The sequence below is a fragment of the Myotis yumanensis genome, unplaced genomic scaffold, assembly GCF_028538775.1.
Source record: "Myotis yumanensis isolate MYYU_CA2020_CCGP unplaced genomic scaffold, mMyoYum1.0.hap1 SCAF_23, whole genome shotgun sequence".
NCBI classification, from domain to species: Eukaryota; Metazoa; Chordata; class Mammalia; order Chiroptera; family Vespertilionidae; genus Myotis; species Myotis yumanensis.
In genome coordinates this window covers 9,564,459-9,585,222 of record NW_027223774.1, presented here as the reverse complement: position 1 = coordinate 9,585,222, position 20,764 = coordinate 9,564,459, and the positions used below count along the sequence as shown (strand labels likewise).

Below are 20,764 nucleotides of genomic sequence, written 5' to 3'. Positions count from 1 at the left end.
CCCTCTCCCCAGTGTCTCGTGTCCCCGGGGCCCTCCGCCCCCCGTGCTGTGGCCGTGTCCGTGCCCCAGGGGTGGGGGGCGCAGAGCGCGCTCCCCGCTCCCCTCCGGCCCCGGGGTTTGCCTGGGAGCATCCTCTTTCCACGGTGCCACTGGGCGATGTGCCGCGGGGGGGCGGGCGGACGGTGGGAAGCCCTCGCCCCCGACTCTTGTCGGCCTCCCTGCCTCAGGCGTCACTCAGTGATCACGGGTAAAGAGAACTGTTTCAAAACGCGCCCGTGTCGACTGATTTATTTATCAGGACCTTCAGCCGACCACCCACCCCGAGGCCCCGGGGGGGGGGGGGGGACCGCCTCCGCGTCCTCTGACCCACGAGTCCCGAGTCCCTCGGTGCCCCGGGAAGCCAGACCCTACGCCTAACAATGAGGTTTGGGGGGTCACGTTTATTCAGAGAAATAAATATGGCTCGTGGGAAGGTGCTGGAGGGCCAGGGAGGGACGTCTGCGCCGCAGCCGCGCGGCCGGGTTAGGGTTCCGGAGTTTCCAGCATGTCCGCCAGGGCCCTGGAGAGGAGGGCGCAATGGTTAGACCACCCACCGACGTGCCCCAAGCTCACCCGAGGGCGCGGAGAGGTCGTTCATGTGACCCAGGGGACGTGCGGCCCAGGACCGTCTCTAACCCGGGCCCTCACACTCCCCCCGCCACACACTCACTGGTACAGGGACGAGGAGAAATAGTCGACGTAGCTTCCTGTGGGAGAGGAGAGAGAACCGGTTTGAGGGGCACTGCACGGGCGAAAGTAGGGGTCACTTTCACCGCGCCCGGGACCAAGGCCAGCTCCGCCCTCTTTTCCTAATTCCTTCCCCAAACCGAGTTCCTTCCACTAGGAAGGTCTTGCTCGGGTTCCCCATCCTCCAGCGGCCTCCTCGGTCCTTCCATTCTTCTTGCTTTGGCCCCGCCCATTCCGTTCTAGGCCCACCCCTCAACCCTGCTCCCAATCTTGGGGGGTAGATGCTGCAGCCTTGGAGCATCTATCCCCCACCTTCTCTCTGCGCAGGCCCCGCCCCTCCGTCCTCTCCCGGCTCCACCCACCGATGCAGCCTCGGCCCAGCCGCCACACCTAGCCCCGCCCCGCAACCTCCCAGTCCCCACCGGGGTCCTCCTCCCTGGCCCCGCCCCCTTTCCGGGGTTCTCCTGAGACCGCCCACCGCTCTTACCCGGGGTGCAGACAGTTTCGCAGACCAACGGGCAGAGGTAGCAGAACTGGCAATGCTGGGAGGGGGCGGGGAAAGAGAGTGAGTGGCAGGAGGTGGTCAAAGGCAGAGTCAGGATGGGGGTGGGACGGAGGTTTGCAGGTGGAGGTCAAGGTCAGAGGAAGGGTTCGAGTGTGGAGTCCAGGCTGCATGGGGGTAAGGGGTTTGGTCAGTTTGAGGGCGGAGGCCAGGATTTGGGGCTGGGGGGGGGGGTCCTGGGCCATCCGGAGGCGGAGGTGGAGCCTTGAGTCCTGGGGGGGAGGCGGGGTGTCTCACCTGGCACTGGTCACAGTGCTCTCCCATGTTCTCCTCGTCACAGTGGCAGTTCTCACATTCAGTGCATCGCTGGGGACCGGAGGGGGCAGGTTAGACTGAAACCTTCACCCCTTTGGGGAGCCACCTGCCAGTCTCCCACCCTTCCCCCAACTCCTCAGCCTCATTATCTCCAACCTGGAGCTCAGTGTCGTCCCCCAAAGCCACCTCTCCCTGCTTGGTTTCCTATGGCAGGGGGTTCCCCATCCCCCCACCACTGCGGGCTGGACCCACGGATGCTCTCTGCTCGCCCTTTTATATTTCCCTGCAGCCTGTCATGCTCCAGCCCCAGGGACCCCCCCCCCCCCCCCCCCCGCCACACACACTCCTTGTCAAGGACCTTCCTCTCTCCCTACACCCTCCCCTTCCTGGACCATGGTCCCAGCCTCCTCCATCGGCTCCTCGCCTCCGGTCTGCCCCCAATACGGCCCCCGGAAGTGTCTTTCTTCACCTGGAACTATCCCTGCGCTTCCTTCGCTCAGGGCCCTCCCAAGACACCTCCCCACACACACACTGGGACCAATTCCAGGGACTGCTTGGTGGATGGGCCTGGGCTGGGGACATACATTGCAGAAGGAGCAGTAGCCACACAGGGACCCTGGCTGGTAGTTGCCGTACTCTTGGGCATCCTGCGGACCTGTGGGGACAGGAGGGCAGGAGTGACCCACACTGACCAGCTCCTCCCGCTCCCACTGGGCCAGAGCACTTACCGGCTTCACCGCTCTCTTCCTCGCTGGGGCCGCCTCCAGCCACCTCCCTCCTGGCCAGTGGGTTGGGGATGATGGTGAACGGGAGCCGGTTTTCCTCCAGCCCCTCCTCCTCGTCTTCCTCCCCGTGGTGGTCTTGGCTCAGTGGGGCCTGAACCTCAGTCCTCTCTTCTCTCCTCTCCTCTTCTTCTTCTTCTTCATCCTCCTCCTCCTTCTCCTCCTGGCTCAGGCTGAGGCCATGGCCTTCCTCCTCATCTTCCTCATCCTCCTGGGCCCGGCTGCCTTGGTGGGTGCCTTCTTCTTCCTGCTCTGAATCTTCCTCATCTTCCTCCTGGGAGCCATGCTCTTCTTCTCTTTCCTCTTCCTCTTCCTCCTCAGAATCTCTTTCCCCCAAATGGCTTCTATCCTTGACCCCGGTGTGCTCTGGGGCCCCGGGGCTCATTTCTTTGATGGACACTTTCTGGCCCATCTCTTCATCGCCGTGGCCTTGTTGACGATGGCTGGGAGCTTGGTGGCCCAGCTTGGCAGAGTGGTCCTCGTCTGCCTCCTCGGGGACTCCGTGGGGGTGATGGCCGGGGACTTCTGCTTTATACTCGTCTGGGAAGTACTCCTCCTCGGTGCTCTTGGAGCCTGGTGGTTGGTAGCTGGCAACGTGGTGACTGAACTTGACCGTGGCCTCCTCCTCATCCTCCTCCTCCTCATCTCCAAGCCTGTGGGGAGTATGTCTGGAAAGTTGGCGCCAATGTTCAGTGGACACATCCTCACCCTCGTCTTCCTTGTCTCCATGGCCTGGATGTCCACGGCTGGGGGCATGATGGTGGTGCTCGTCCGAGACTGCATCCTCTTCCTTCACGTGGCCTTGGTGCCTGTGGGCTAGGTGTCCATACTTGATGGAGACATCCTCATCCTCATCCTCATCCTCATCCTCATCTTCTTCTCTGTGGCCTTGGTGTCTGTGGCCAGGGACATGATGGTGGTGTTCATTCTCATCTGAGTCATCTTCCTCCTCTTGCTTGCTGTGGTCTTGGTGTCTGTATGCCCAGTGTCCATACTCAATGGAGGCATCATCATCATCATCATCATCATCATCTTCTTCTTCTTCTTTGTGGCCTTGGTGTCCATGGCCAGGGACATGGTGGTGGTGTTCATCTGAGTCATCTTCATCTTTTTCCTTCCTGTGGGCTTGGGACCTGTGGGCCTGGAGGCCATACTCATTAGAGCCATCATCATCATCATCATCATCATCATCTTCTTCTCTGTGGCCTCGGTGCTTATGGGCCTGGTGTCCATACTCAATAGAAACACCCTCCTCCTCTTCCTCCTCCTCTTCTCCTCCGTGGCCTCGGTGTACCTGCCTCATCATGTGATGTTGATACTCACTGGACACAACTTCGTTCTCATCCTCGTCTTGATGGCCGTGGCTCCTGTGGCTGGGGAAGTGGTGCCCATGCGCGGCTGAATCAGCCACGTGGTCATTCCCATGGCCACGCTCTGCGAAGACCTCCTCATCAGAGACATTCTCGTCTCCAGCCTCGTGGCCTTGGAGTCGGTGACCATATTCCCTGGAGACATCTTCGTCCTCTTCCCCGCGGTCTCTGTGGCTCCAGAACGGAGGCCCACTGTCCGGGAAAACACCTTCGCTCTCGTCTCCGTGGCCTCTGTGGCTGTGGGCGGGGTGGCCAAACTCACCTGACATGTCCTCGGAGGAGACTCCCGCATTGTTGTTCCAGTTGCTGGGGCCGGGCCCAGCCCCTCTCAGCTGCTGGGTCATGGCCGGAGGGAGGAGCAGGCTGGCCACGGCAGCCCAGAGGACAGGCGTGTGCAGCCATGGCCCACGGCGGCCCATGGGGACGGACGGGCAGCAGACCTTCTCCCAGGCTGGCTCTGCTTGCCCCTTGCGGCGATGTGGACGAATGTGGGGGGTTCTTGTCTCTTCTGGAGTCTTTCTCTTCCTCACTGCCGTTCCTTCACTGTGTCTCTCCCACCTTTGCCCGTCTGCCTTCCTCTGGCCCTCGCTGCCGGCACTGGACACCCCTGTGAGGCAGTCTCGGGAGCCCCCTGACCCCCCTCTCAGGCCCTCCCTCCCACCTCCCAGCCAATAGGGTCTCTCCCCTCCCCTCTCTGTGGCTAAATTTACTCTCAGCCCTGAGTTATTCTGGGTCAGTCCGCCTGTCCTTCCCCTCCTGCTGCTCCTCCTCCTCCCAGCTGGGAAGGGGTGGGTGAAGGGGTCTCTCCTTGGTCAGGAGTGGGGGGTCCAAGGGACTTGACTTTGGATTCCCAACAAGCTCATGTTTGGCAGCTGCAGAGACAACAGCTAGACTTGTAACGGGCCAACTTGGGGTGGCCTGGGGCAGCTGGGGGCCAGGAGAGATGTATTTGAGGGGTGAGGCCGCCGGGTGGAAGGATTGGGGTTAGACTACGGGGGTTTCTGCCCAGAACAGGCACTGCGCTGAGCGAGTAGATGCCAATGCGGAGACCTTAGCGAGGGGCTAAGGATCCTGCTCCCAGCACCCGTGCCCATGACCTCCTGTCCCTGGAACTCAGACCTGGGGGCAGGGGACTGGGCCAGGCCAGGGCTATAAATACACAGGGGGCTCCGGTTACCGGTTACCGGGAGGCCAGGCGCAGCTGCTGTCCCTGTCAGAGAGCTGGCAAGGGTCATGCGGCCCTGCCCGTCTGCGTGTCAGTGTTCCACTCTTCACCCCCCCCACCACAGCTCTTTGGGTCCCCATCCCTCTCCACGGGTCTTCCTGTCTCTCTCACGGCTGCCATCCCTCACCCTCTCAGGGTCCCTGTGTGGCTCCCCAGGATCCTGTCCCCCCCACCCCCCTCCAGCTTGCCTCTCCCTCTCACTCAGAGTGTCTGCCCTCCACCCAGAGCTTTGTCACCATCTCAGGGTCACTGTACCCCCTCCCTGGGCTCTGGCATTTTCTCTCTGGGTCTCTGTACCCCTCTCTCTGGGTGTCTGTACCCCTCTCTCTGGGTGTCTGTACCCCTCTCTCTGGGTGTCTGTCCCCCTCTCTGTGGGTCTCTGTCTCCCTCTCTCTGGGTGTCTGTCCCCCCCTCTCTCTGGGTGTCTGTCCCCGTCTCTGTGGGTCTCTGTCCCTCTCTCTCTGGGTGTCTGTCCCCCTCTCTCTGGGTGTCTGTCCCCGTCTCTGTGGGTCTCTGTCCCTCTCTCTCTGGGTGTCTGTCCCCCTCTCTCTGGGTGTCTGTCCCCCTCTCTCTCTGGGTCTCTGTCCCCCTCTCTCTGGGTGTCTGTCCCCCTCTCTCTGGGCCTCTGTCCCCCTCTCTCTGGGTCTCTGTCCCCCTCTCTCTGGGCCTCTGTCCCCCTCTCTCTGGGTGTCTGTCCCCCTCTCTCTGGGTGTCTGTCCCCCTCTCTCTCTGGGTCTCTGTCCCCCTCTCTCTGGGTGTCTGTCCCCCTCTCTCTCTGAGTGTCTGTCTCTCTCTCTCTGGGTGTCTGTCCCTCTCTCTCTGGGTGTCTGTCCCTCTCTCTCTGGGTGTCTGTCCCCCTCTCTCTGGGTGTCTGTCCCTCTCTCTCTGGGTGTCTGTCCCCCTCTCTCTGGGCCTCTGTCCCCCTCTCTCTGGGTGTCTGTGCGTCTGTCTGCGCCTCGGTCTGGCAGCCCTATCCCGCCTCCGCCCCGCCTCGCGCTCTACGCGTCTCGGAGACGCCCCGCCTCCCGGGCGGCCGGGCCTCTGGACGGGCCGGGAAGTGGCAGATCCGGTTTGTTGGGGCGGAACCGGGGTTGGAGGAGGGAATGTGGGGAGCCGGGTAGGCGGCGGCGGCGGCGGCGGCGGCATGGTGGGTCCGGAGAAGGAGCAGGTACCGTGGCCGGACCCGGGTCCGAGGGCACGGGGAGCTGGGCGCCTGGTCTCGGGGTCCCGGAGAGGCGGGTGCTGGGGACCCAGATTCGTGGGGCAGACGAAGAAGGGGTGTCGGGGGGGGGCCCGGACTCGCGGGTCGGTGGGAGCGGCTCGGAGGGGGCTGCGTGTGCAGTCGGGACTCCGCGCTCCCGGGGAGGCGGGCGCTGCGTCCCTGACTCCTGGTCCTGGGGCCGGACACGGGGTGCGGGGGCTGCGTGTCTCCGAGACGTGAACTGGAGCCCCCGCGCCCCTGTCCCTGTCCCCAGGGGTGGATCCCCAAGATCTTCAAGAAGAAGACGTGCACGGCGTTCATCGTGGACCCCACAGACCCGGGGTGAGGAGTTCGCCCTGGGGCCCCGCCCGCTGGCCCCGCCCGGCCCCCCCTCTTCCCCGACGCCTGACCCCGGGGACACTTCCAAGGGCGTTCCCGGCGGCGTGTCCCTCGGGGAGGGAGCGGGTCGGTGCAGACACGTCCAGTTTCTCACGCTCCTGCCCAGGGTCAGTGTCAAGGCGCCGGGACCCGGTTCTGTCTCTTTCCTTCCCGTCGTCTGTCTCCTGTGTCACTTTCTGTTTTTCTTTTGTGCCTGTCTCTGTCCCATCCATCCATCCATCCATCCATCCATCCAAGAAAGCTTCCCTCAGGGCTTCCCAGGCCGGCCTACTTTTCAGGAGCACAGGCCCTGCCAGGGCTCAAATTTCACCTGGAAACGCGCGCTGTGTGGCTTTGGGCAAATGACTGCCCCTCTCTGGGCCTTACCTGGCCTCTGTGCCCGAAAGCAGACCCTACCTCCTAGGGCCGTGTTCGGCAAACCCCGGCTCGCCAGCCACATGCGGCTCTTTGGCCCCTTGAGTGTGGCTCTTCCTAAGCCTTAGGAGGACCCTAATGAAGTTAATAACAACGTACCTACCTGTATAGTTTAAGTTTATAAAAATTTGGCTTTCAAAAGAAATTCCAATCGTTGTCCTGTTGATATTTGGCTCTGTGGACTGATGAGTGTGTCGGCCACTGCGCCTAGGGTTATGGTGAGAAACGCTTGTGTTATTTCTGGAACCGTGCCCGGCCCAGGGTAAGCCCTGAGAAACGCCTGCAACTCCCAGGGGCAGGGAGCGGGTACTGCCCGGGCAGGCCCGGAGCTTACGCCCGAGGGATCCAGACGGGTTGCCACCCCTGAGCCGCTCCTGGCCTCCAGCGACCGTCTCTCGGGTGGGTCTGGGCTGTCTCGTTACTGTCAGTACAGTCTCGGGGCGTGGGGCGTGTCAGTCTGCCTCGTGGAGTGTGTTTTGTCGTGCGCCTGTTATGTCGATGCCGTCTGGCTCGCAACGGTGGCTCAACAGGCAGCTGTGCATTTAGGGGGTGAGTGTTCTAACACTTCCTGGTGGGCACTCGGGTGTGGTCAAGAAAGTTTAGGAGCCCTAGCCGGCTTGGCTCAGTGGATAGAGCGTCAGCCTGCGGACTGAAGGGTCCCAGGTTCGATTCCGGCCAAGGACACATGCCTGGGTTGCGGGCTCGATCCCCAGTAGGGGGTATGCAGGAGGCAGCCTATCAATGATTCTCTCTCATCATTGGTGTTTCTGTCTCTCTCTCCCTTCCTCTCTGAAATCAATAAAGAAATATATTTAAAAATAAATAAATAAATCTCACAACTCTGTGAAGAAAGTACTATTTAAAAAAAAAAAAAGACAGAAAGTTTAGGAACCTCTGGTCTAGCGGGCGGAGGGTAGCGGTAAGGCCAGGCAGGAGATCCAGATGGGAAGGGCGTGCCACCGGGTCCCGCGGGAGCTGGGTAGGAGACGGACAAGGCATCATTCATGTCCTCGGGAGGAGGGGCCAGTGCGGTGACATCTGAAGGATGAGCTGGAGTTCCACGGGTGAAGGCGGGCTGGAGAGAGGAAGGCGGGAAGTGATTCCGGGAGTGGGAACAGCATGTGCAAATTGACCACGTGATGAGGCTTGAAAATGGAGCGGAGTTCAGGGTGCACTGTCAGGAGAGTGGAGGCCAAGGAGGTTGGCGGGGCCAGACCTCACGGGGCCTCCAATACCACTCGGGGGCAGGGACCCTGTCCTAGGTTGCTGGGGACCCACGGGAGGGGCAGGGGCAGCTCTGGGTGCGGGAAGACCCTGAGGGGGCCGTGTCAGGATGAATAGGAGTGCGGGAAGGCAGGGAAGAGGTTGGTCCAGGGTCCAGGTGGGCGGGGAAGAGGTCTGAGCCAGGCCGGGCCTGTGAGGACACAGGAGGGGACACAGACAGGAGGGGACGCGCACGCGGGTAGGAGCTCCGGCACTGATGGATTTGGGGAGTAAGGAGAGTGGCTCCTGGACAATTGGCTTGGGGACTGAGAGACAGTGGGGCTGTCCCCACAGTGAGGGACCCAGGAGGATGAGCAGGTTTGGGGAGCGTTTCGGGGCTCCGTGAGAGAGCTAGTGAGCGGGGGCCCCGGGGCACTCCGGGCCTTGCAGACCTGGGTCGGGGACTCGGGAAGGTCTGGGGCTTCCATCCAGGGTTTGAGAAGTCCTAGCTGTGGGTGGTAATGGAAACTGGAAGTGGGGGAGGTGTTATGGGAGAAAGTGTGAAGTCAGGGAGGTTGCCAGCTGGCAATTCTGTGACCTGTTTTCCCCCCCATGGAAGAGCATTTGCAAACACCTGTCTCCAAACACCGCCTCAGGTCCCGGGCCTGGGACAGCCTCTTCCTTCCCACCTGATGCTTCCGTCCCTGAAGCCACTTGCCTGGCCCCTGGGCTTCAAGTTTGAGACTGGTGTGGGGAAGCCGCGTGGTCCTGGATCTGGGGACCACCCGACACTCAAGGGGGGAGCAAGCCACAGATGAGGGAGGACGAGCCAGTAGGGGGGCAGTTGTGAGCCTTTCAGCTGTGGCCAGTGCCACTTTGCCACTTCTGGATAGTCAGATAAGACCTGAATAGAGGCCATTGTATTTGGGGACACGCGGTAATTGCCGATCTTATCGGGAACAGTTTCAGTTCCGGTGGCCACACTGAGAGGGAGGGCGGGGAGGAGGTGCGAGTGCAGAGGGAGCCGGCCAGCCCCGTCCAGCGAACGTTCGGCCGACGTGGAACTGTCCTGCAGCCACGGCCTGTGTGCACACTGGCCGCACGCGGCTCCTGACCGCTCCGAGGAAGTGGATTTTTAACTTTTATTTATTTATCTTTAAAATATATTTTTATTGATTTCAGAGAGGAAAGAAGAGGGAGAGGGCCCTGACTGGTTTAGCTCAGTGGATAGAGCGTCGGCCTGCAGACTGAAGGGTCCCGGGTTCGATTCCGGTCAAGGGCATGTACCTGGGTTGCGGGCACATCCCCAGTAGGGGGTGTGCAGGAGGCAGCTGATCCATGTTTCTCTCTCATCGATGTTTCTAACTCTCTATCCCTCTCCCTTCCTCTCTGTAAAAAAATCAATAAAATATATTTTTTAAAAAAAGAGGGAGAAGGAGCTAGAAACATCAATGAGGAGAGAGAATTATTGATCAGCTGCCTCCTGCACGCCCCACACTGGGGATCGTGCCCGCAACCGGGGCGTGTACCCTGACCAAGAATCGAACCGTGACCTCCTGGATCATAGGTCGATGCTCAACCACTGAGCCACTCAGGCTGGGCTGGATTTTTAATTGTATTTCATTTTAATTTATTTCAATACTAGAGGCCCGATGCACTAGTAGGCCTTCCTTCCCCCGGCTGCTGGCACCGGCTTCCCTCTGGCTCCCGGGACCTGGGCTTCCCTCGCAGCCCCAGCTTCGTCCAGTCTAATTAGCATATTACACTCTTATTATTATAGATTATTATTATAGACTAGAAGCCCGTTGCAGGAGGATTCCTGCAAGACTAGGGCTTCCTTGGGCCGATCACGCTGCCAAGCCCCTCCGCCCAGGGCCGCACCGGGGGTCCTGGCTGGGGGCGGGGCTTAGGTGGCACATGGGGGCCCGGATGGCGGCTTGCGCTGGCCCGCCCTGCCTGCAGTGTGCAAATTAGCCGCCATCTTTGTTGGCGGTTAATTTGCATATCGCACTGATTAGCCAATGGGAGGCATAGTGAAGGTATGGTCAATTACCATGTTTGTCTATTATTAGATTAGAAAGAGAGCCCCATGTGGCTAGGGGCTTCTGTATGGACAGCTGGGGTTCTGGAACATTCCTTGGATAAGTTTTGCAGGGAAGGGCTGGTTGGAAGTAGATGGAAGGGAACAAGGGAGTCCAGGGACGAGGCTGAGATGGGTGAAAGGATCAGGGGGGTAAACCGAGGCATGCCAGGACCCTGGAGGTAGACCCAGGAAGGAGGAAGGGTGCGTCCCCCGAGGCTCTCTCTGTGCCGGGTGCTGGGCTGAGTGTATTCTGTTCGCGGACCGGGTGGCCATTCTTTTGTTGACCAAAGTTCGGTCTTCACAGTTCTTATCAAATCCGTGTGCCACTTGTCCTTCCCATAAAGCTGGTCCTGAGGCCACAGCTCACTCACTGCCCTTGTGTAAACACGGGTTCCCCGTTCTGGAATTGAGGACCAAAGAGATTCAGATACATTTGCAGCTAAACCCCGCCTTCCCCAAACCGGGGTTCCTTGCTTTCTAAAACTCTGGTGGCAGCTCTGCCCGGGGTGGTTCAGTTGGTGGAGTGTCATCCCAGGCACTGTGGGTTCGATTCCTGATCAGGGCACATGCCCGGTGTGGGCTCGATCCCCGATAGGGAGCATGCAGGAGACAGCTGATGTTTTGCTCTCATATTGATGGTTCTCTCTCTCTCCTTCTCCCTTCCTCTCTCCCTAAAAGTCAAATTTAAAAATCTTTAGGCCTGGCCGGTGTGGCTCAGTGGTTGAGCATCAATCCATGAGCCAAGAGGTCACGGTTGGATTCCTGGTCAGGGCAGGTGCCTGGGTTGTGGACCCCAGTGGTTGGTGTTTCTCTCTCACCGGTGTTTCTCTCTCTCTATCCCTCTCCCTTCTTCTCTCTCTAAGAGAAATCAATAAAAACATATTTTAAAAAAACAAACCAAAACACCTCTGGCCAATTGCATTTAGATAGTAGGGGCTATGTCAGTGATGGCGAACCTTTTGAGCTCGGCATGTCAGCATTTTGAAAAACCCTAACTTATCTCTGGTGCCGTGTCACATATAGAAATTTTTTGATATTTGCAACCATAGTAAAACAAAGACTTCTATTTTTGATATTTATTTTATATATTTAAATGCCATTAAACAAAGAAAAATCAACCCAAAAAATGAGTTCGCGTGTCACCTCTGACACGCGTGTCAAAGGTTCGCCATCACTGGGCTATGTGTATGTTTGTTTAGGGGGAAAGTATCACATGTGATGCATTTGCCGCAAAGAGAAACGAGCCACAAAAGACTATTACAATGAAAACCAAAGAAAGGTGTTGGCCTCCTCGCCGGAAGCTGTCGCCAGCCCCGTTTCAGAGCCCGCAGCCGGCTTTTCTGTGTTAACGAGAAAGCTGTGCACGGGGCCGGGCGTGCGGTTCCGGCCCCAGCAGAGCCTCTCCCCTGGGCAGTAACCAGGACTGGAAAAGGAGTGACGCCCTCGCTGTGTTTGTCATCCGAGGTTATTTCAAGCTCTGCGTGGAGCCCATGTAGCGCCTGGCCTGCCGCCCTCATTCCAGGGAACGTTGCATTTGCCGCCGGCGCCTCTCAGTGCTACGAGCCAGGCTGTGTTATGTCGCCTTTTGCTTTGAGGGGGAATTTAGCTCAGAGAAGCGAAGCCACTCGCCCAAAGCCACACAGCTGCCTCAGCCTCTCTGGATGGTTCTTTCCTCGGTGAATATGGTCCGTGTGGACGGGGGCAGCGAGGGCCCACCGTCCTCCTGGTGGACAAGGCGCTGTCTCTCCTCCCGCCCGTGTCCTCCTCAGGCTGCGGGGCCAGGAAGGGCCAGGGCCGGGGTCAGCGGGACGGTGACAGCCTCTGGGGCGCGGGCAGAAGTATGGACATGTCTCCAAGACGCTCGGGGCTGGGGGCCATCTCTGGGGTTCACGCGCCCCCCATCCCTCCCCTTCAGAGGGACCCTGTGCCAGTGCGGGCGTCCCCGGAGTGCCCACCTGTCCGTGGCCGTGGAGGACGCCTTCGGGGCGGCCGTGGTGACGGAGTGGGACAGTGACCTGCACACCACGGAGAAGCCCACCGATGCCTTCGGGGACCTGGACTTCATGGGTGCCGGCCGCAAGGCCAGCAATGTGAGGCCTGCATGCTGGGCAGGGCCGGGCGGCCAGCGGGGCGGCAGGCTGGGGCTCTTGGAGCTGGGGCCTGGGGCGCCCCAGCTGAACAGGTGTCTCCCCATTTGCCCATCCCTGTCTTCACCTCTCTCTGGATGTCTGTGTCCCCCTCTCTCTGGGTCTGTGTCCCCCTCTCTCTGGGTGTCTGTGTCCCCCTCTCTCTGGGTGTCTGTCCTCCCTCTGGGGCTCTGTCCGCCCTCTGGGTCTCTTTGGGCCTCTGCTTCCTTCTTGGTCTCTGTGCCCCTCCCGTGTCCCCCCTCCCCTGTGTCCACAGTTCCTCCGACTCTCTGACCGCACGGATCCGGCTACAGTTTATAATCTGGTCACGCGCACATGGGGCTTCCGGGCCCCGAACCTGGTGGTGTCAGTGTTGGGGGGGTCGGGGGGCCCCATCCTCCAGACCTGGCTGCAGGACCTGCTGCGCAGCGGGCTGGTGCGGGCCGCGCAGAGCACAGGTGACTGGGGGGGGGGGGGGGGGGGGGGGGGGCTATGCCTCCTGGGCCGGGGCTGGCTGCTCGTCTCCCCCACTTCTCTGGGATGCTGCCTGCCCCCCTCTCTGTGTGTGGGTGTTTGTCTCACACGCTATTCTCTCTCTCTCTCTCTCTCTCTCTGTCTTTATGCACCTGTGTGTGCTGCTGACCTCACCGCCATCACCCTCCTGTGTCTGCAGGGGCCTGGATTGTCACCGGGGGGCTGCACACAGGCATTGGCCGGCACGTGGGCGTAGCTGTGCGGGACCACCAGACAGCCAGCACTGGGGGCACCAAGGTGGTGGCCATGGGCGTGGCCCCCTGGGGAGTGGTTCGCAATAGAGAGGCCCTCACCAACCCCAAGGTAGGACCCAGGGGCTTGGAAAAGGAGGGGTTTGGGGGCCTGGACCCCTGGGTCTGAGGGAGGAGGGGCCGGGGGCCTGCACCCCTGATGGAAAGACCCCCTGGTCCTGCCCCTCGTCCCCCAGGGCTCGTTCCCTGCGAGTTACCGGTGGCGCGGGGACCCCCAGGACGGGGTGCAGTTCCCCCTGGACTACAACTACTCGGCCTTCCTCCTGGTGGACGATGGCACCCACGGCCGCCTGGGCGGCGAGAGCCGCTTCCGCCTGCGCTTCGAGTCCTACGTCGCCCGGCAGAAGACGGGCGTGGCAGGTGCGCGGCGTCTCCCGCTGGTGCCCGGTCCCGGCTCGGAGCCCAGCGGTCTGATCTGGTCAGGATTTGGGGTTTGGGGCGAGGAGGAGGTTTCTATGGTCAAGGCCTTCCCGGCATTTGCTGTATTTAAAAAAAACAAAACACCTTTATCTGAAATGGGAAATGCACAGGCGTGGACAGCTCACTGATTTTTATTTTTATTTTTATTTTTTTATTTTATTTTTTTAAAAAATATATTTTATTGATTTTTTACAGAGAGGAAGGGAGAGAGATAGAGAGCCAGAAACATCGATGAGAGAGAAACATCGACCAGCTGCCTCCTGCACACCTCCCACTGGGGATGTGCCCACAACCAAGGTACATGCCCTTGACCGGAATCGAACCTGGGACCCTTGAGTCCGCAGGCCGACGCTCTATCCACTGAGCCAAACCGGTTTCGGCTATTTTTTTAATAAACAAAATTTTCTTACGCCACCAGCACCTAGATCAAGAAGCAATATTAGCAGCCCCAGAAGCCTTCCGCCCGCACCATGGGCCATCTCATCCTGCTTCTGGCTGCTCAGAGTAGTTCTGGCCTGTGTTTGTGCTTCACCACCATCTGTACCTTTTAGAGCCTGGCTTCTTACACCTGACATCATTTCTTTTTCTTCTTCTTCTTCTTCTTCTTTTTTTTTTTTAATATATTTTTATTGATTTTTTTACAGAGAGGAAGGGAGAGGGATAGAGAGTTAGAAACATCGATGAGAGAGAAACATCGATCAGCTGCCTCCTGCACACCCCCTACTGGGGATGTGCCTGCAACCACGGTATGTGCCCTTGAGCAGAATCGAACCTGGGACCCTTCAGTCCGCAAGCCGACGCTCTATCCACTGAGCCAAACAGGTTAGGGCTCTTCTTTTTTTTTTTTTGTTTTAATATATTTTTTAATTCATTTCAGAGAGGAAGGGAGCAGAAGAGAGAGATAGAAACATCAATGATGAGGGAGAATCATTGACCGGCTGCCTCCTGCACGTTGGACCGAGCCAGCAACCCAGGCATGTGCCCTTGACTGGAATCGAACCTGGGACCCTTCAGTCCGCAGGCGGATGCTCTATCCACTGAGCCACAGCAGCTAGGGCCCGACGTCATTTCTGTGGGCCTCATCCGTATCATTGCCTGAGTTGTGGTTTGTAAATAACCCATGAGTAAAAGAAAAACAAAACAAAACACGTTTTGAATATATGACATACCGATGCTTTTGAGATGCAGCTAATGCAGTACTTAGAGGAAAATGTGTAGATTTAAGTGCATAATATCCAAAAGGAGATGAAAGGCTGAAAATGGTTGATTTAAGCCTCCAATTTGAAAAACTTTAGAGCCCTGGCTGGTGTGGCTCAGTTGGTTAGGCACCAAAAGATTTGACTCCCGGTCAGGGCACTTGTCCGGGTTTCGGGCTCCATCTCTGGTAGGGGGTGTGCAGGAGGCAGCCGATCGGTGTTCTGCTCTCACATCAATGTTTTTCTCTCTCTCTCCCCCATCTCCCTTCCTCTCTCTCTAAAAATGAATAAAAATAGCCCTAGCCAGTTTGGCTCAGTGGATAGAGCATCGGCCTGTGGACTGAAAGGTCCCGGGTTCGATTCCAGTCAAGGGCACATGCCTGGGGTTTTGGGCTCGATCCCCAGTGGGGGGCGTGCAGGAGGCAACCGATCAATGATTCTTTCTCATCATTGATGTTTCTATCTCTCTCTGCCTCTCCTTTCTCCTCTGAAATCAATAAAATATATTTTAAAAAAAAATAAATAAAAAGCAATAAAAATAAAAAAAGAACCCTAGAAACAAAACAACAAATCAAATCTAGGGAACGTAGAAGCAAGAAAATAAAACAGAAAAGTGCAGAAATGGATGAACTAGATACATGTATAGCGAAGAATATCAACTAAAATAAAAGTGGGTTTTTTTGCAAAAATTTCTGTTCAATTTTTAAACTTTACTTCGCTTTCTGGCTACATTAATCCTATTTTTTTTAATGTTCATACAGTAAAACTTGTTTTTTGCGGTGTGCAGCTCTATGGTTATAGATTCATGTGACCATTTCCACAATCAGGACACCGTATGGGCCTCTTACCTTGAAGGCACCCATTTCTTTTGTACCCCAGCCCCTAGCAACCACTGATCTCTTCACCATCACTCTCATCTTCTCTTTTCCAGAAGGCCATATAAATAGGATAATAAAATGCATAACCTTTTGAGACTGGCTTTTCATGCAACATAATATATTATGGCAGTTTTAACGTTCGCCCTTTGGAACAAATCAGCTCATACCAATGTATATAAAGAAACAGTTAATTATCTTCCCTACCGAGCTCCAACCCCTCTATTGGGGTAATTAGTCTTACACAATTTAGACTTTATCCCTTTATACCTTTATCTATGCTTATAAAATTCTATGCAATTATATTTCCAGCTATATGATGTTTCTTTCTTATATTATACATATTACACTTTCTTATGGCCATCGCTTTAGGTCTGAACTTCTTTTTTTGCGGGGGAGGGGAGTGGGGGGAGGGTCCCAACTTCTTCACCTTGCTCCCACTTCTAACAAATAGTTGTATGATATTCCTTAGTTATGGGTGTATCATCTGTTGTTTGTGTTTCTGAGTTGATGGATACGTAATGCTTTACCAGTGCTTGGCACTATAAGGAATGCTGAATAAATATCTTTGTGTGGACATGCAGAATTACATTACAGGTGTTGTAAATTCGATACAGTAGATTCCCCGAGTGATATTGCTGTGGGTGTATATTAATAGGTAAACTAGATAATTTTTCTAAAACTTGTAGCAATTTTCACTCCCAGTGAGAATATGTGAAAATGTCCTTTTCCATTCAGTCTCAACCAGCTCTGGATACTCTTGCTTTAATTATTTTATTTTTTTCCAATTTGATGGGTAAAAAGTAACATCTCACTTTTAATTTGATTTTTTAAAATTAATCTAATAATATTAAGAGATGTAAACATATTTTGTTGGCCAATCAGATTTCCTCAGTTATGAATTGCCTATTCATATTCTGTGTACATTTTGTTGTTGTTGTTGCCAATTCTCATCACAGGATGTTTTTCCCATTAATTTTTAGAGAGAGTGGAAGGAAGGGAGAGGGAGAGAGAGAGAGAGAGAGAGAGAGAAACATCAATGTGAGAGACACATCTATTGGTTGCCTCCTGCATGCGCTCCCACCTGATTGAACCTGCAACCCAGGTATGTGCCCTTAACCAGGAATTGAACCTGTGACCCTTCGGTGCACAGGCTGATGCTCTAACCAATGAACAACACCAGCCAGCATATTTTAAAATTGGATTCTTTCTTGTCTTTTTATAGGCATTTTTTGTATCCTGGCAATAGTAACCCTTTGAATATTAGATGTATTGTAAACTTGAAAAAAATATTTGTTTTTTTATTGATTTCAGAGAGGAAAGGAGAGGGAGAGAGAGAGAGAAACATCAGTGATGAGAGAGAATCATTGATTGGCTGCCTCCTGCATGCCCCCTACTGGGGATCCAGCCTGCAACTCAGTATGTGCGGTGACCAGGAATTGAGCCATGACCTCCTTGTTCATAGGGCTCAAAAATTTCTTAACTCTGACATTTATCCTTCCATGTGAATTTTAAAATTATTGTGTTCCATTAAAAAAAACAAAAAGGATCCTGGCTGGTGTGGCTCAGTGGTTGAGCATCGACCCAGGAACCAAGAGGTCACCGGTTCGATTCCCAGTCAGGGCACATGCCCAGGTTGCAGGCTTGATCCCCAGTGGGGGCCGTGCAGGAGGAAGTCAATCGATAATTTCCTCTCTCATTGATGTTTCTATCTCTCTATCCCTCTCACTTCCTCTCTCTCTAAAAATCAATAAAAATATATTAAAGAATAAAATAAATGAAAACACTTCCAAATTCCTCCTACCCTCCTTCTTTCCCCAAACTGCATTTAATTCCTTTATTACTTTGTGACAGGTTAACATGGCACTAATTTTTCCATTTATTCAGACCTTGTCCTTACATAATTTTTTGTCAATTTCTTCATAAAGATCTAGTATCTTTCTGGATGAATTAATTCCCAGGTGTTCTATACTTTTGTAAAAATCAAAACGTGAATAAGAGACACGTTTTCAGAAAAGTTCTTGATTTTTATTTATTTTTCTAATATCAATTCTCTTACCAAATTCTCTTATTAATATTTACTTATTTTGAAGGGAGTCTCTACAACTGTCTGAGACTATAAATCATATTTTCCTCCAAATAAATTCCTTGTCTCTTCCAGCTTAAAAGCAAACAAACCATTTTCATTATTTTATTCTTTGACACCATTATGCCCGGATGAGTGTGAATAATAATAATGCGGTCTCATTTCTTACTTTAATGGGAACAGATCTTGTGTGACTTTCATATGCGGCTTTGGTAGATAGCTTTATGATGTTTCGATAGTCCTTTCCTTTCCTTATTTCCTTCATATCCTGTTTGATCCTTCATCTTCTCCTGGCTCCTGATCTTCAGCAACCACAGAATTGCCGCTGACAAACACCGGCCTCGCTCAGGAAGCCGGGAGCCCGGGCCCCAGCCCCTCCTTTCTTGGGGAGCTGAGCATTACTGTCTTCAAAACCGGGCCCCTCCCAAAGGTGCTCAAAGACAGGACAATTCCCATGAGCCTCAGGGGCAGAGAGGACTGGGCAGAAGCCAACCTTTGCCGCAGGGACTCCTGGCAAATGTGGTCCACCGTCCCTGGCAAAGGGGATGGCAGTGACCACCTGGCTCTCTGCTCTCCGCAGGGACTGGCATTGACATCCCTGTCCTCCTCCTTCTGATTGATGGGAATGAGAAGATGTTGAAGGTACAGCCAAGGGCCCAGACGCCTGGGTGTAAGGGGCTGGGGGCGCGGGCCCTGGGTTTCAGGGGAGGAGGGAGCCGGGGACCGGTACTTCAGGTGGGGTGAATCCCTTCATCCCTTCCTTCCCTGACCTGACTCCCCCCTTTATCTCCTAGCGGATAGAGAATGCCACCCAGGCCCAGCTCCCCTGCCTCCTGGTGGCCGGGTCCGGGGGCGCTGCGGACTGCCTGGCGGAGATCCTGGAAGACACTCTGGCTCCAGGGAGTGGAGGGGGCAGGCGAGGGGATGCCCGAGATCGGATTAGGCGTTTCTTCCCCAAAGGGGACCCCGAAGTCCTGCAGGCCCAGGTATGACATTGAGGGCCCGGCTCTGGATCCTGAGATGGAAGGGAGCTGGGGGCCTGAGCTCCTGGGACTGGAGGGGAGAGGGTGCGTGCTGAAGGCTTGGAGTCCTGGATGCAAGGGAAGAGGGTAGTAGGGACCCAGACTCGTGGATCTGAGGGAGGAGACGCCTGGGGGCCTGGACCCCTGGGTTCTGGGAGTAGAGGGAGCTGGGCACCTGTGTCCCTGTGGCCAGGGCCCGGGTGGAGGGGCTGGCGATGCGGAATTTGGTGTTCTGCAGGTGGAGCGGATCATGACCCGGAAGGAGCTGCTGACAGTCTATTCCTCTGAGGACGGCCCTGAGGAATTCGAGACCATTGTTTTGAGGGCTCTTGTCAAGGGTAAGACTTGGACCCCCAAATTCCTCCACTCTCTCTGCTCAACTTTGGACAGTTTTCCTGGCCTGGGTGCTTATTCATTCCCTCTCCACTAAGGCCGTGCCCCTCTTCACCTCTTTCTTTGTATCCTTCCCCTTTGCACTATTTCTTGAGGCTTTGCATGATGCTTTTGAACAGTTTCCCAAGATACTTTCTTTATATTCCAACACTGCTTTCCTTCTGTCGGATCCATTTATCCATCCTTTCATCCTTTATCCATCCATCCATCCATCCATCCACTCATTCATGCATCCACTCATCCATCCATCCATCCATCCATCCACTTACTCATCCATTCATCCATTCATCCATCATCCATCCATGCATCCATGCATCCATCCATCCATCCATCCAGACATTAAATTTTCCATCTACCACTTATTCCATTCATTCTTGATTCTTCCATCCATCCATCCACTCATTCATGCATCCACTCATCCATCCATCCATCCATCCATCCATTCATCCATCCATCCATCCATCCATCCATCCATCCATCCATTCATCCTTCCTTCCATCCATCCATCCATCTATCCATCCATCCATCCACACATCCATCCATCCATCCACCCATCCACTTACTCATCCATCCATCCATCCATCCATCCACTCATTCATGCATCCACTCATCCATCCATCCATCCATTTACTCATCCATTCATCCATCATCCATCCATGCATCCATGCATCCATGCATCCATCCATCCATCCATCCATCCAGACATTAAATTTTCCATCTACCACTTATTCCATTCATTCTTGATTCTTCCATCCATCCATCCACTCATTCATGCATCCACTCATCCATCCATCCATCCATCCATCCATCCATCCATCCATCCATTCATCCATCCATCCATCCATCCATCCATCCATCCATCCATCCATTCATCCTTCCTTCTATCCATCCATCCATCTATCCATCCATCCATCCATCCACTCATTCATCCATCCATCCACTCATCCATCCACACATCCATCCATCCATCCACCCATCCACTTACTCATCCATTCATCCATCCATCCATCTACTCATCCATTCATCCATTCATCCATCATCCATCCATGCATCCATGCATTCATCCATCCATTCATCCATCATCCATCCATTCATCCATTCATCCATCCATCCAACCATCCATCCATCCAGACATTAAATTTTCCATCTACCACTTATTCCATTCATTCTTGATTCTTCCATCCATCCATCCACCCTTTCTTCCTCTTCTACGTGCCTCCAGTGTGTTTCAAGCGCTGCAGGGTGGGGAGTCAGAGATGAGCCGAGCACTGCCTCCCAGTGAGGAACTCCTGATGTTTCACAGGAGGAATGAGTGATGAAAACCAAGGTCAGGAGCATAATGGCACCTGGTGGAAGCTGAGGACAGGGCTAGTTTATTCATTCAACAAGCGCCATCCTAGGCCCCAGAGGTTATAGCAGATCCGTATCCTGCTCGCAAGAGCCCCTGATCCTACCAGAGCTGTTTGCAACCTTAAATAAAATTTAAGACAAAAGCTTGGGGGAGGAACCGTCGTCAGTAAGGGGAGGAAAGTCTAAGAGGAATGGTGTTTAAATTGGGCCTTGAAGACCCAGTGGAATTCGGACTTAGTGAGATGAGGAGATGGGATAAATAAGTGGTCACGGGGATTTCCCAGGGCTCGG

General features: G+C 55.1%; 2 protein-coding genes across 2 annotated transcripts in view; one reads left to right on the top strand and one right to left on the bottom strand.

Annotated features, from left to right (window-relative positions):
• Window positions 1–420: 420 nt before the first annotated feature.
• On the bottom strand, window positions 421–4,311 carry HRC (histidine rich calcium binding protein). The gene is made up of 6 exons (XM_070402006.1): window positions 2,272–4,311; window positions 2,128–2,198; window positions 1,526–1,594; window positions 1,214–1,268; window positions 710–746; window positions 421–559 (listed from the first exon to the last, which is right to left on the bottom strand). The coding sequence occupies exons 1-6, from the start codon at window positions 4,112–4,114 to the stop codon at window positions 523–525; spliced, it is 2,112 nt and encodes a 703-aa protein (XP_070258107.1). The 5' UTR covers window positions 4,115–4,311; the 3' UTR covers window positions 421–522.
• A 1,684-nt stretch (window positions 4,312–5,995) lies between these two features.
• TRPM4 (transient receptor potential cation channel subfamily M member 4) overlaps window positions 5,996–20,764 on the top strand; it is a 38,662-nt gene continuing 23,893 nt past the window's right edge. Inside the window, 9 exon segments of the mRNA XM_070402001.1 lie at window positions 5,996–6,088; window positions 6,396–6,463; window positions 12,136–12,310; window positions 12,624–12,804; window positions 13,020–13,183; window positions 13,308–13,491; window positions 18,289–18,350; window positions 18,503–18,694; window positions 18,969–19,068. Of these exon segments, the coding sequence (XP_070258102.1) occupies window positions 6,065–6,088; window positions 6,396–6,463; window positions 12,136–12,310; window positions 12,624–12,804; window positions 13,020–13,183; window positions 13,308–13,491; window positions 18,289–18,350; window positions 18,503–18,694; window positions 18,969–19,068 (1,150 nt within the window). The 5' untranslated portion in view covers window positions 5,996–6,064.

What these genes read in the sequence shown, in the direction of transcription:
- HRC (XM_070402006.1), bottom strand. Translation starts at nt 4,114, where the DNA reads ATGGGCCGCCGTGGGCCATGGCTGCACACGCCTGTCCTCTGGGCTGCC. An exon ending in GGAAGAGAGCGGTGAAGCCG is followed by an intron (nt 2,199 to 2,271) that starts GTAAGTGCTCTG and finishes CTGTCCCCACAG; the next exon opens with GTCCGCAGGATGCCCAAGAG. An exon ending in CGAAACTGTCTGCACCCCGG is followed by an intron (nt 747 to 1,213) that starts GTAAGAGCGGTG and finishes CCTCTCCCACAG; the next exon opens with GAAGCTACGTCGACTATTTC.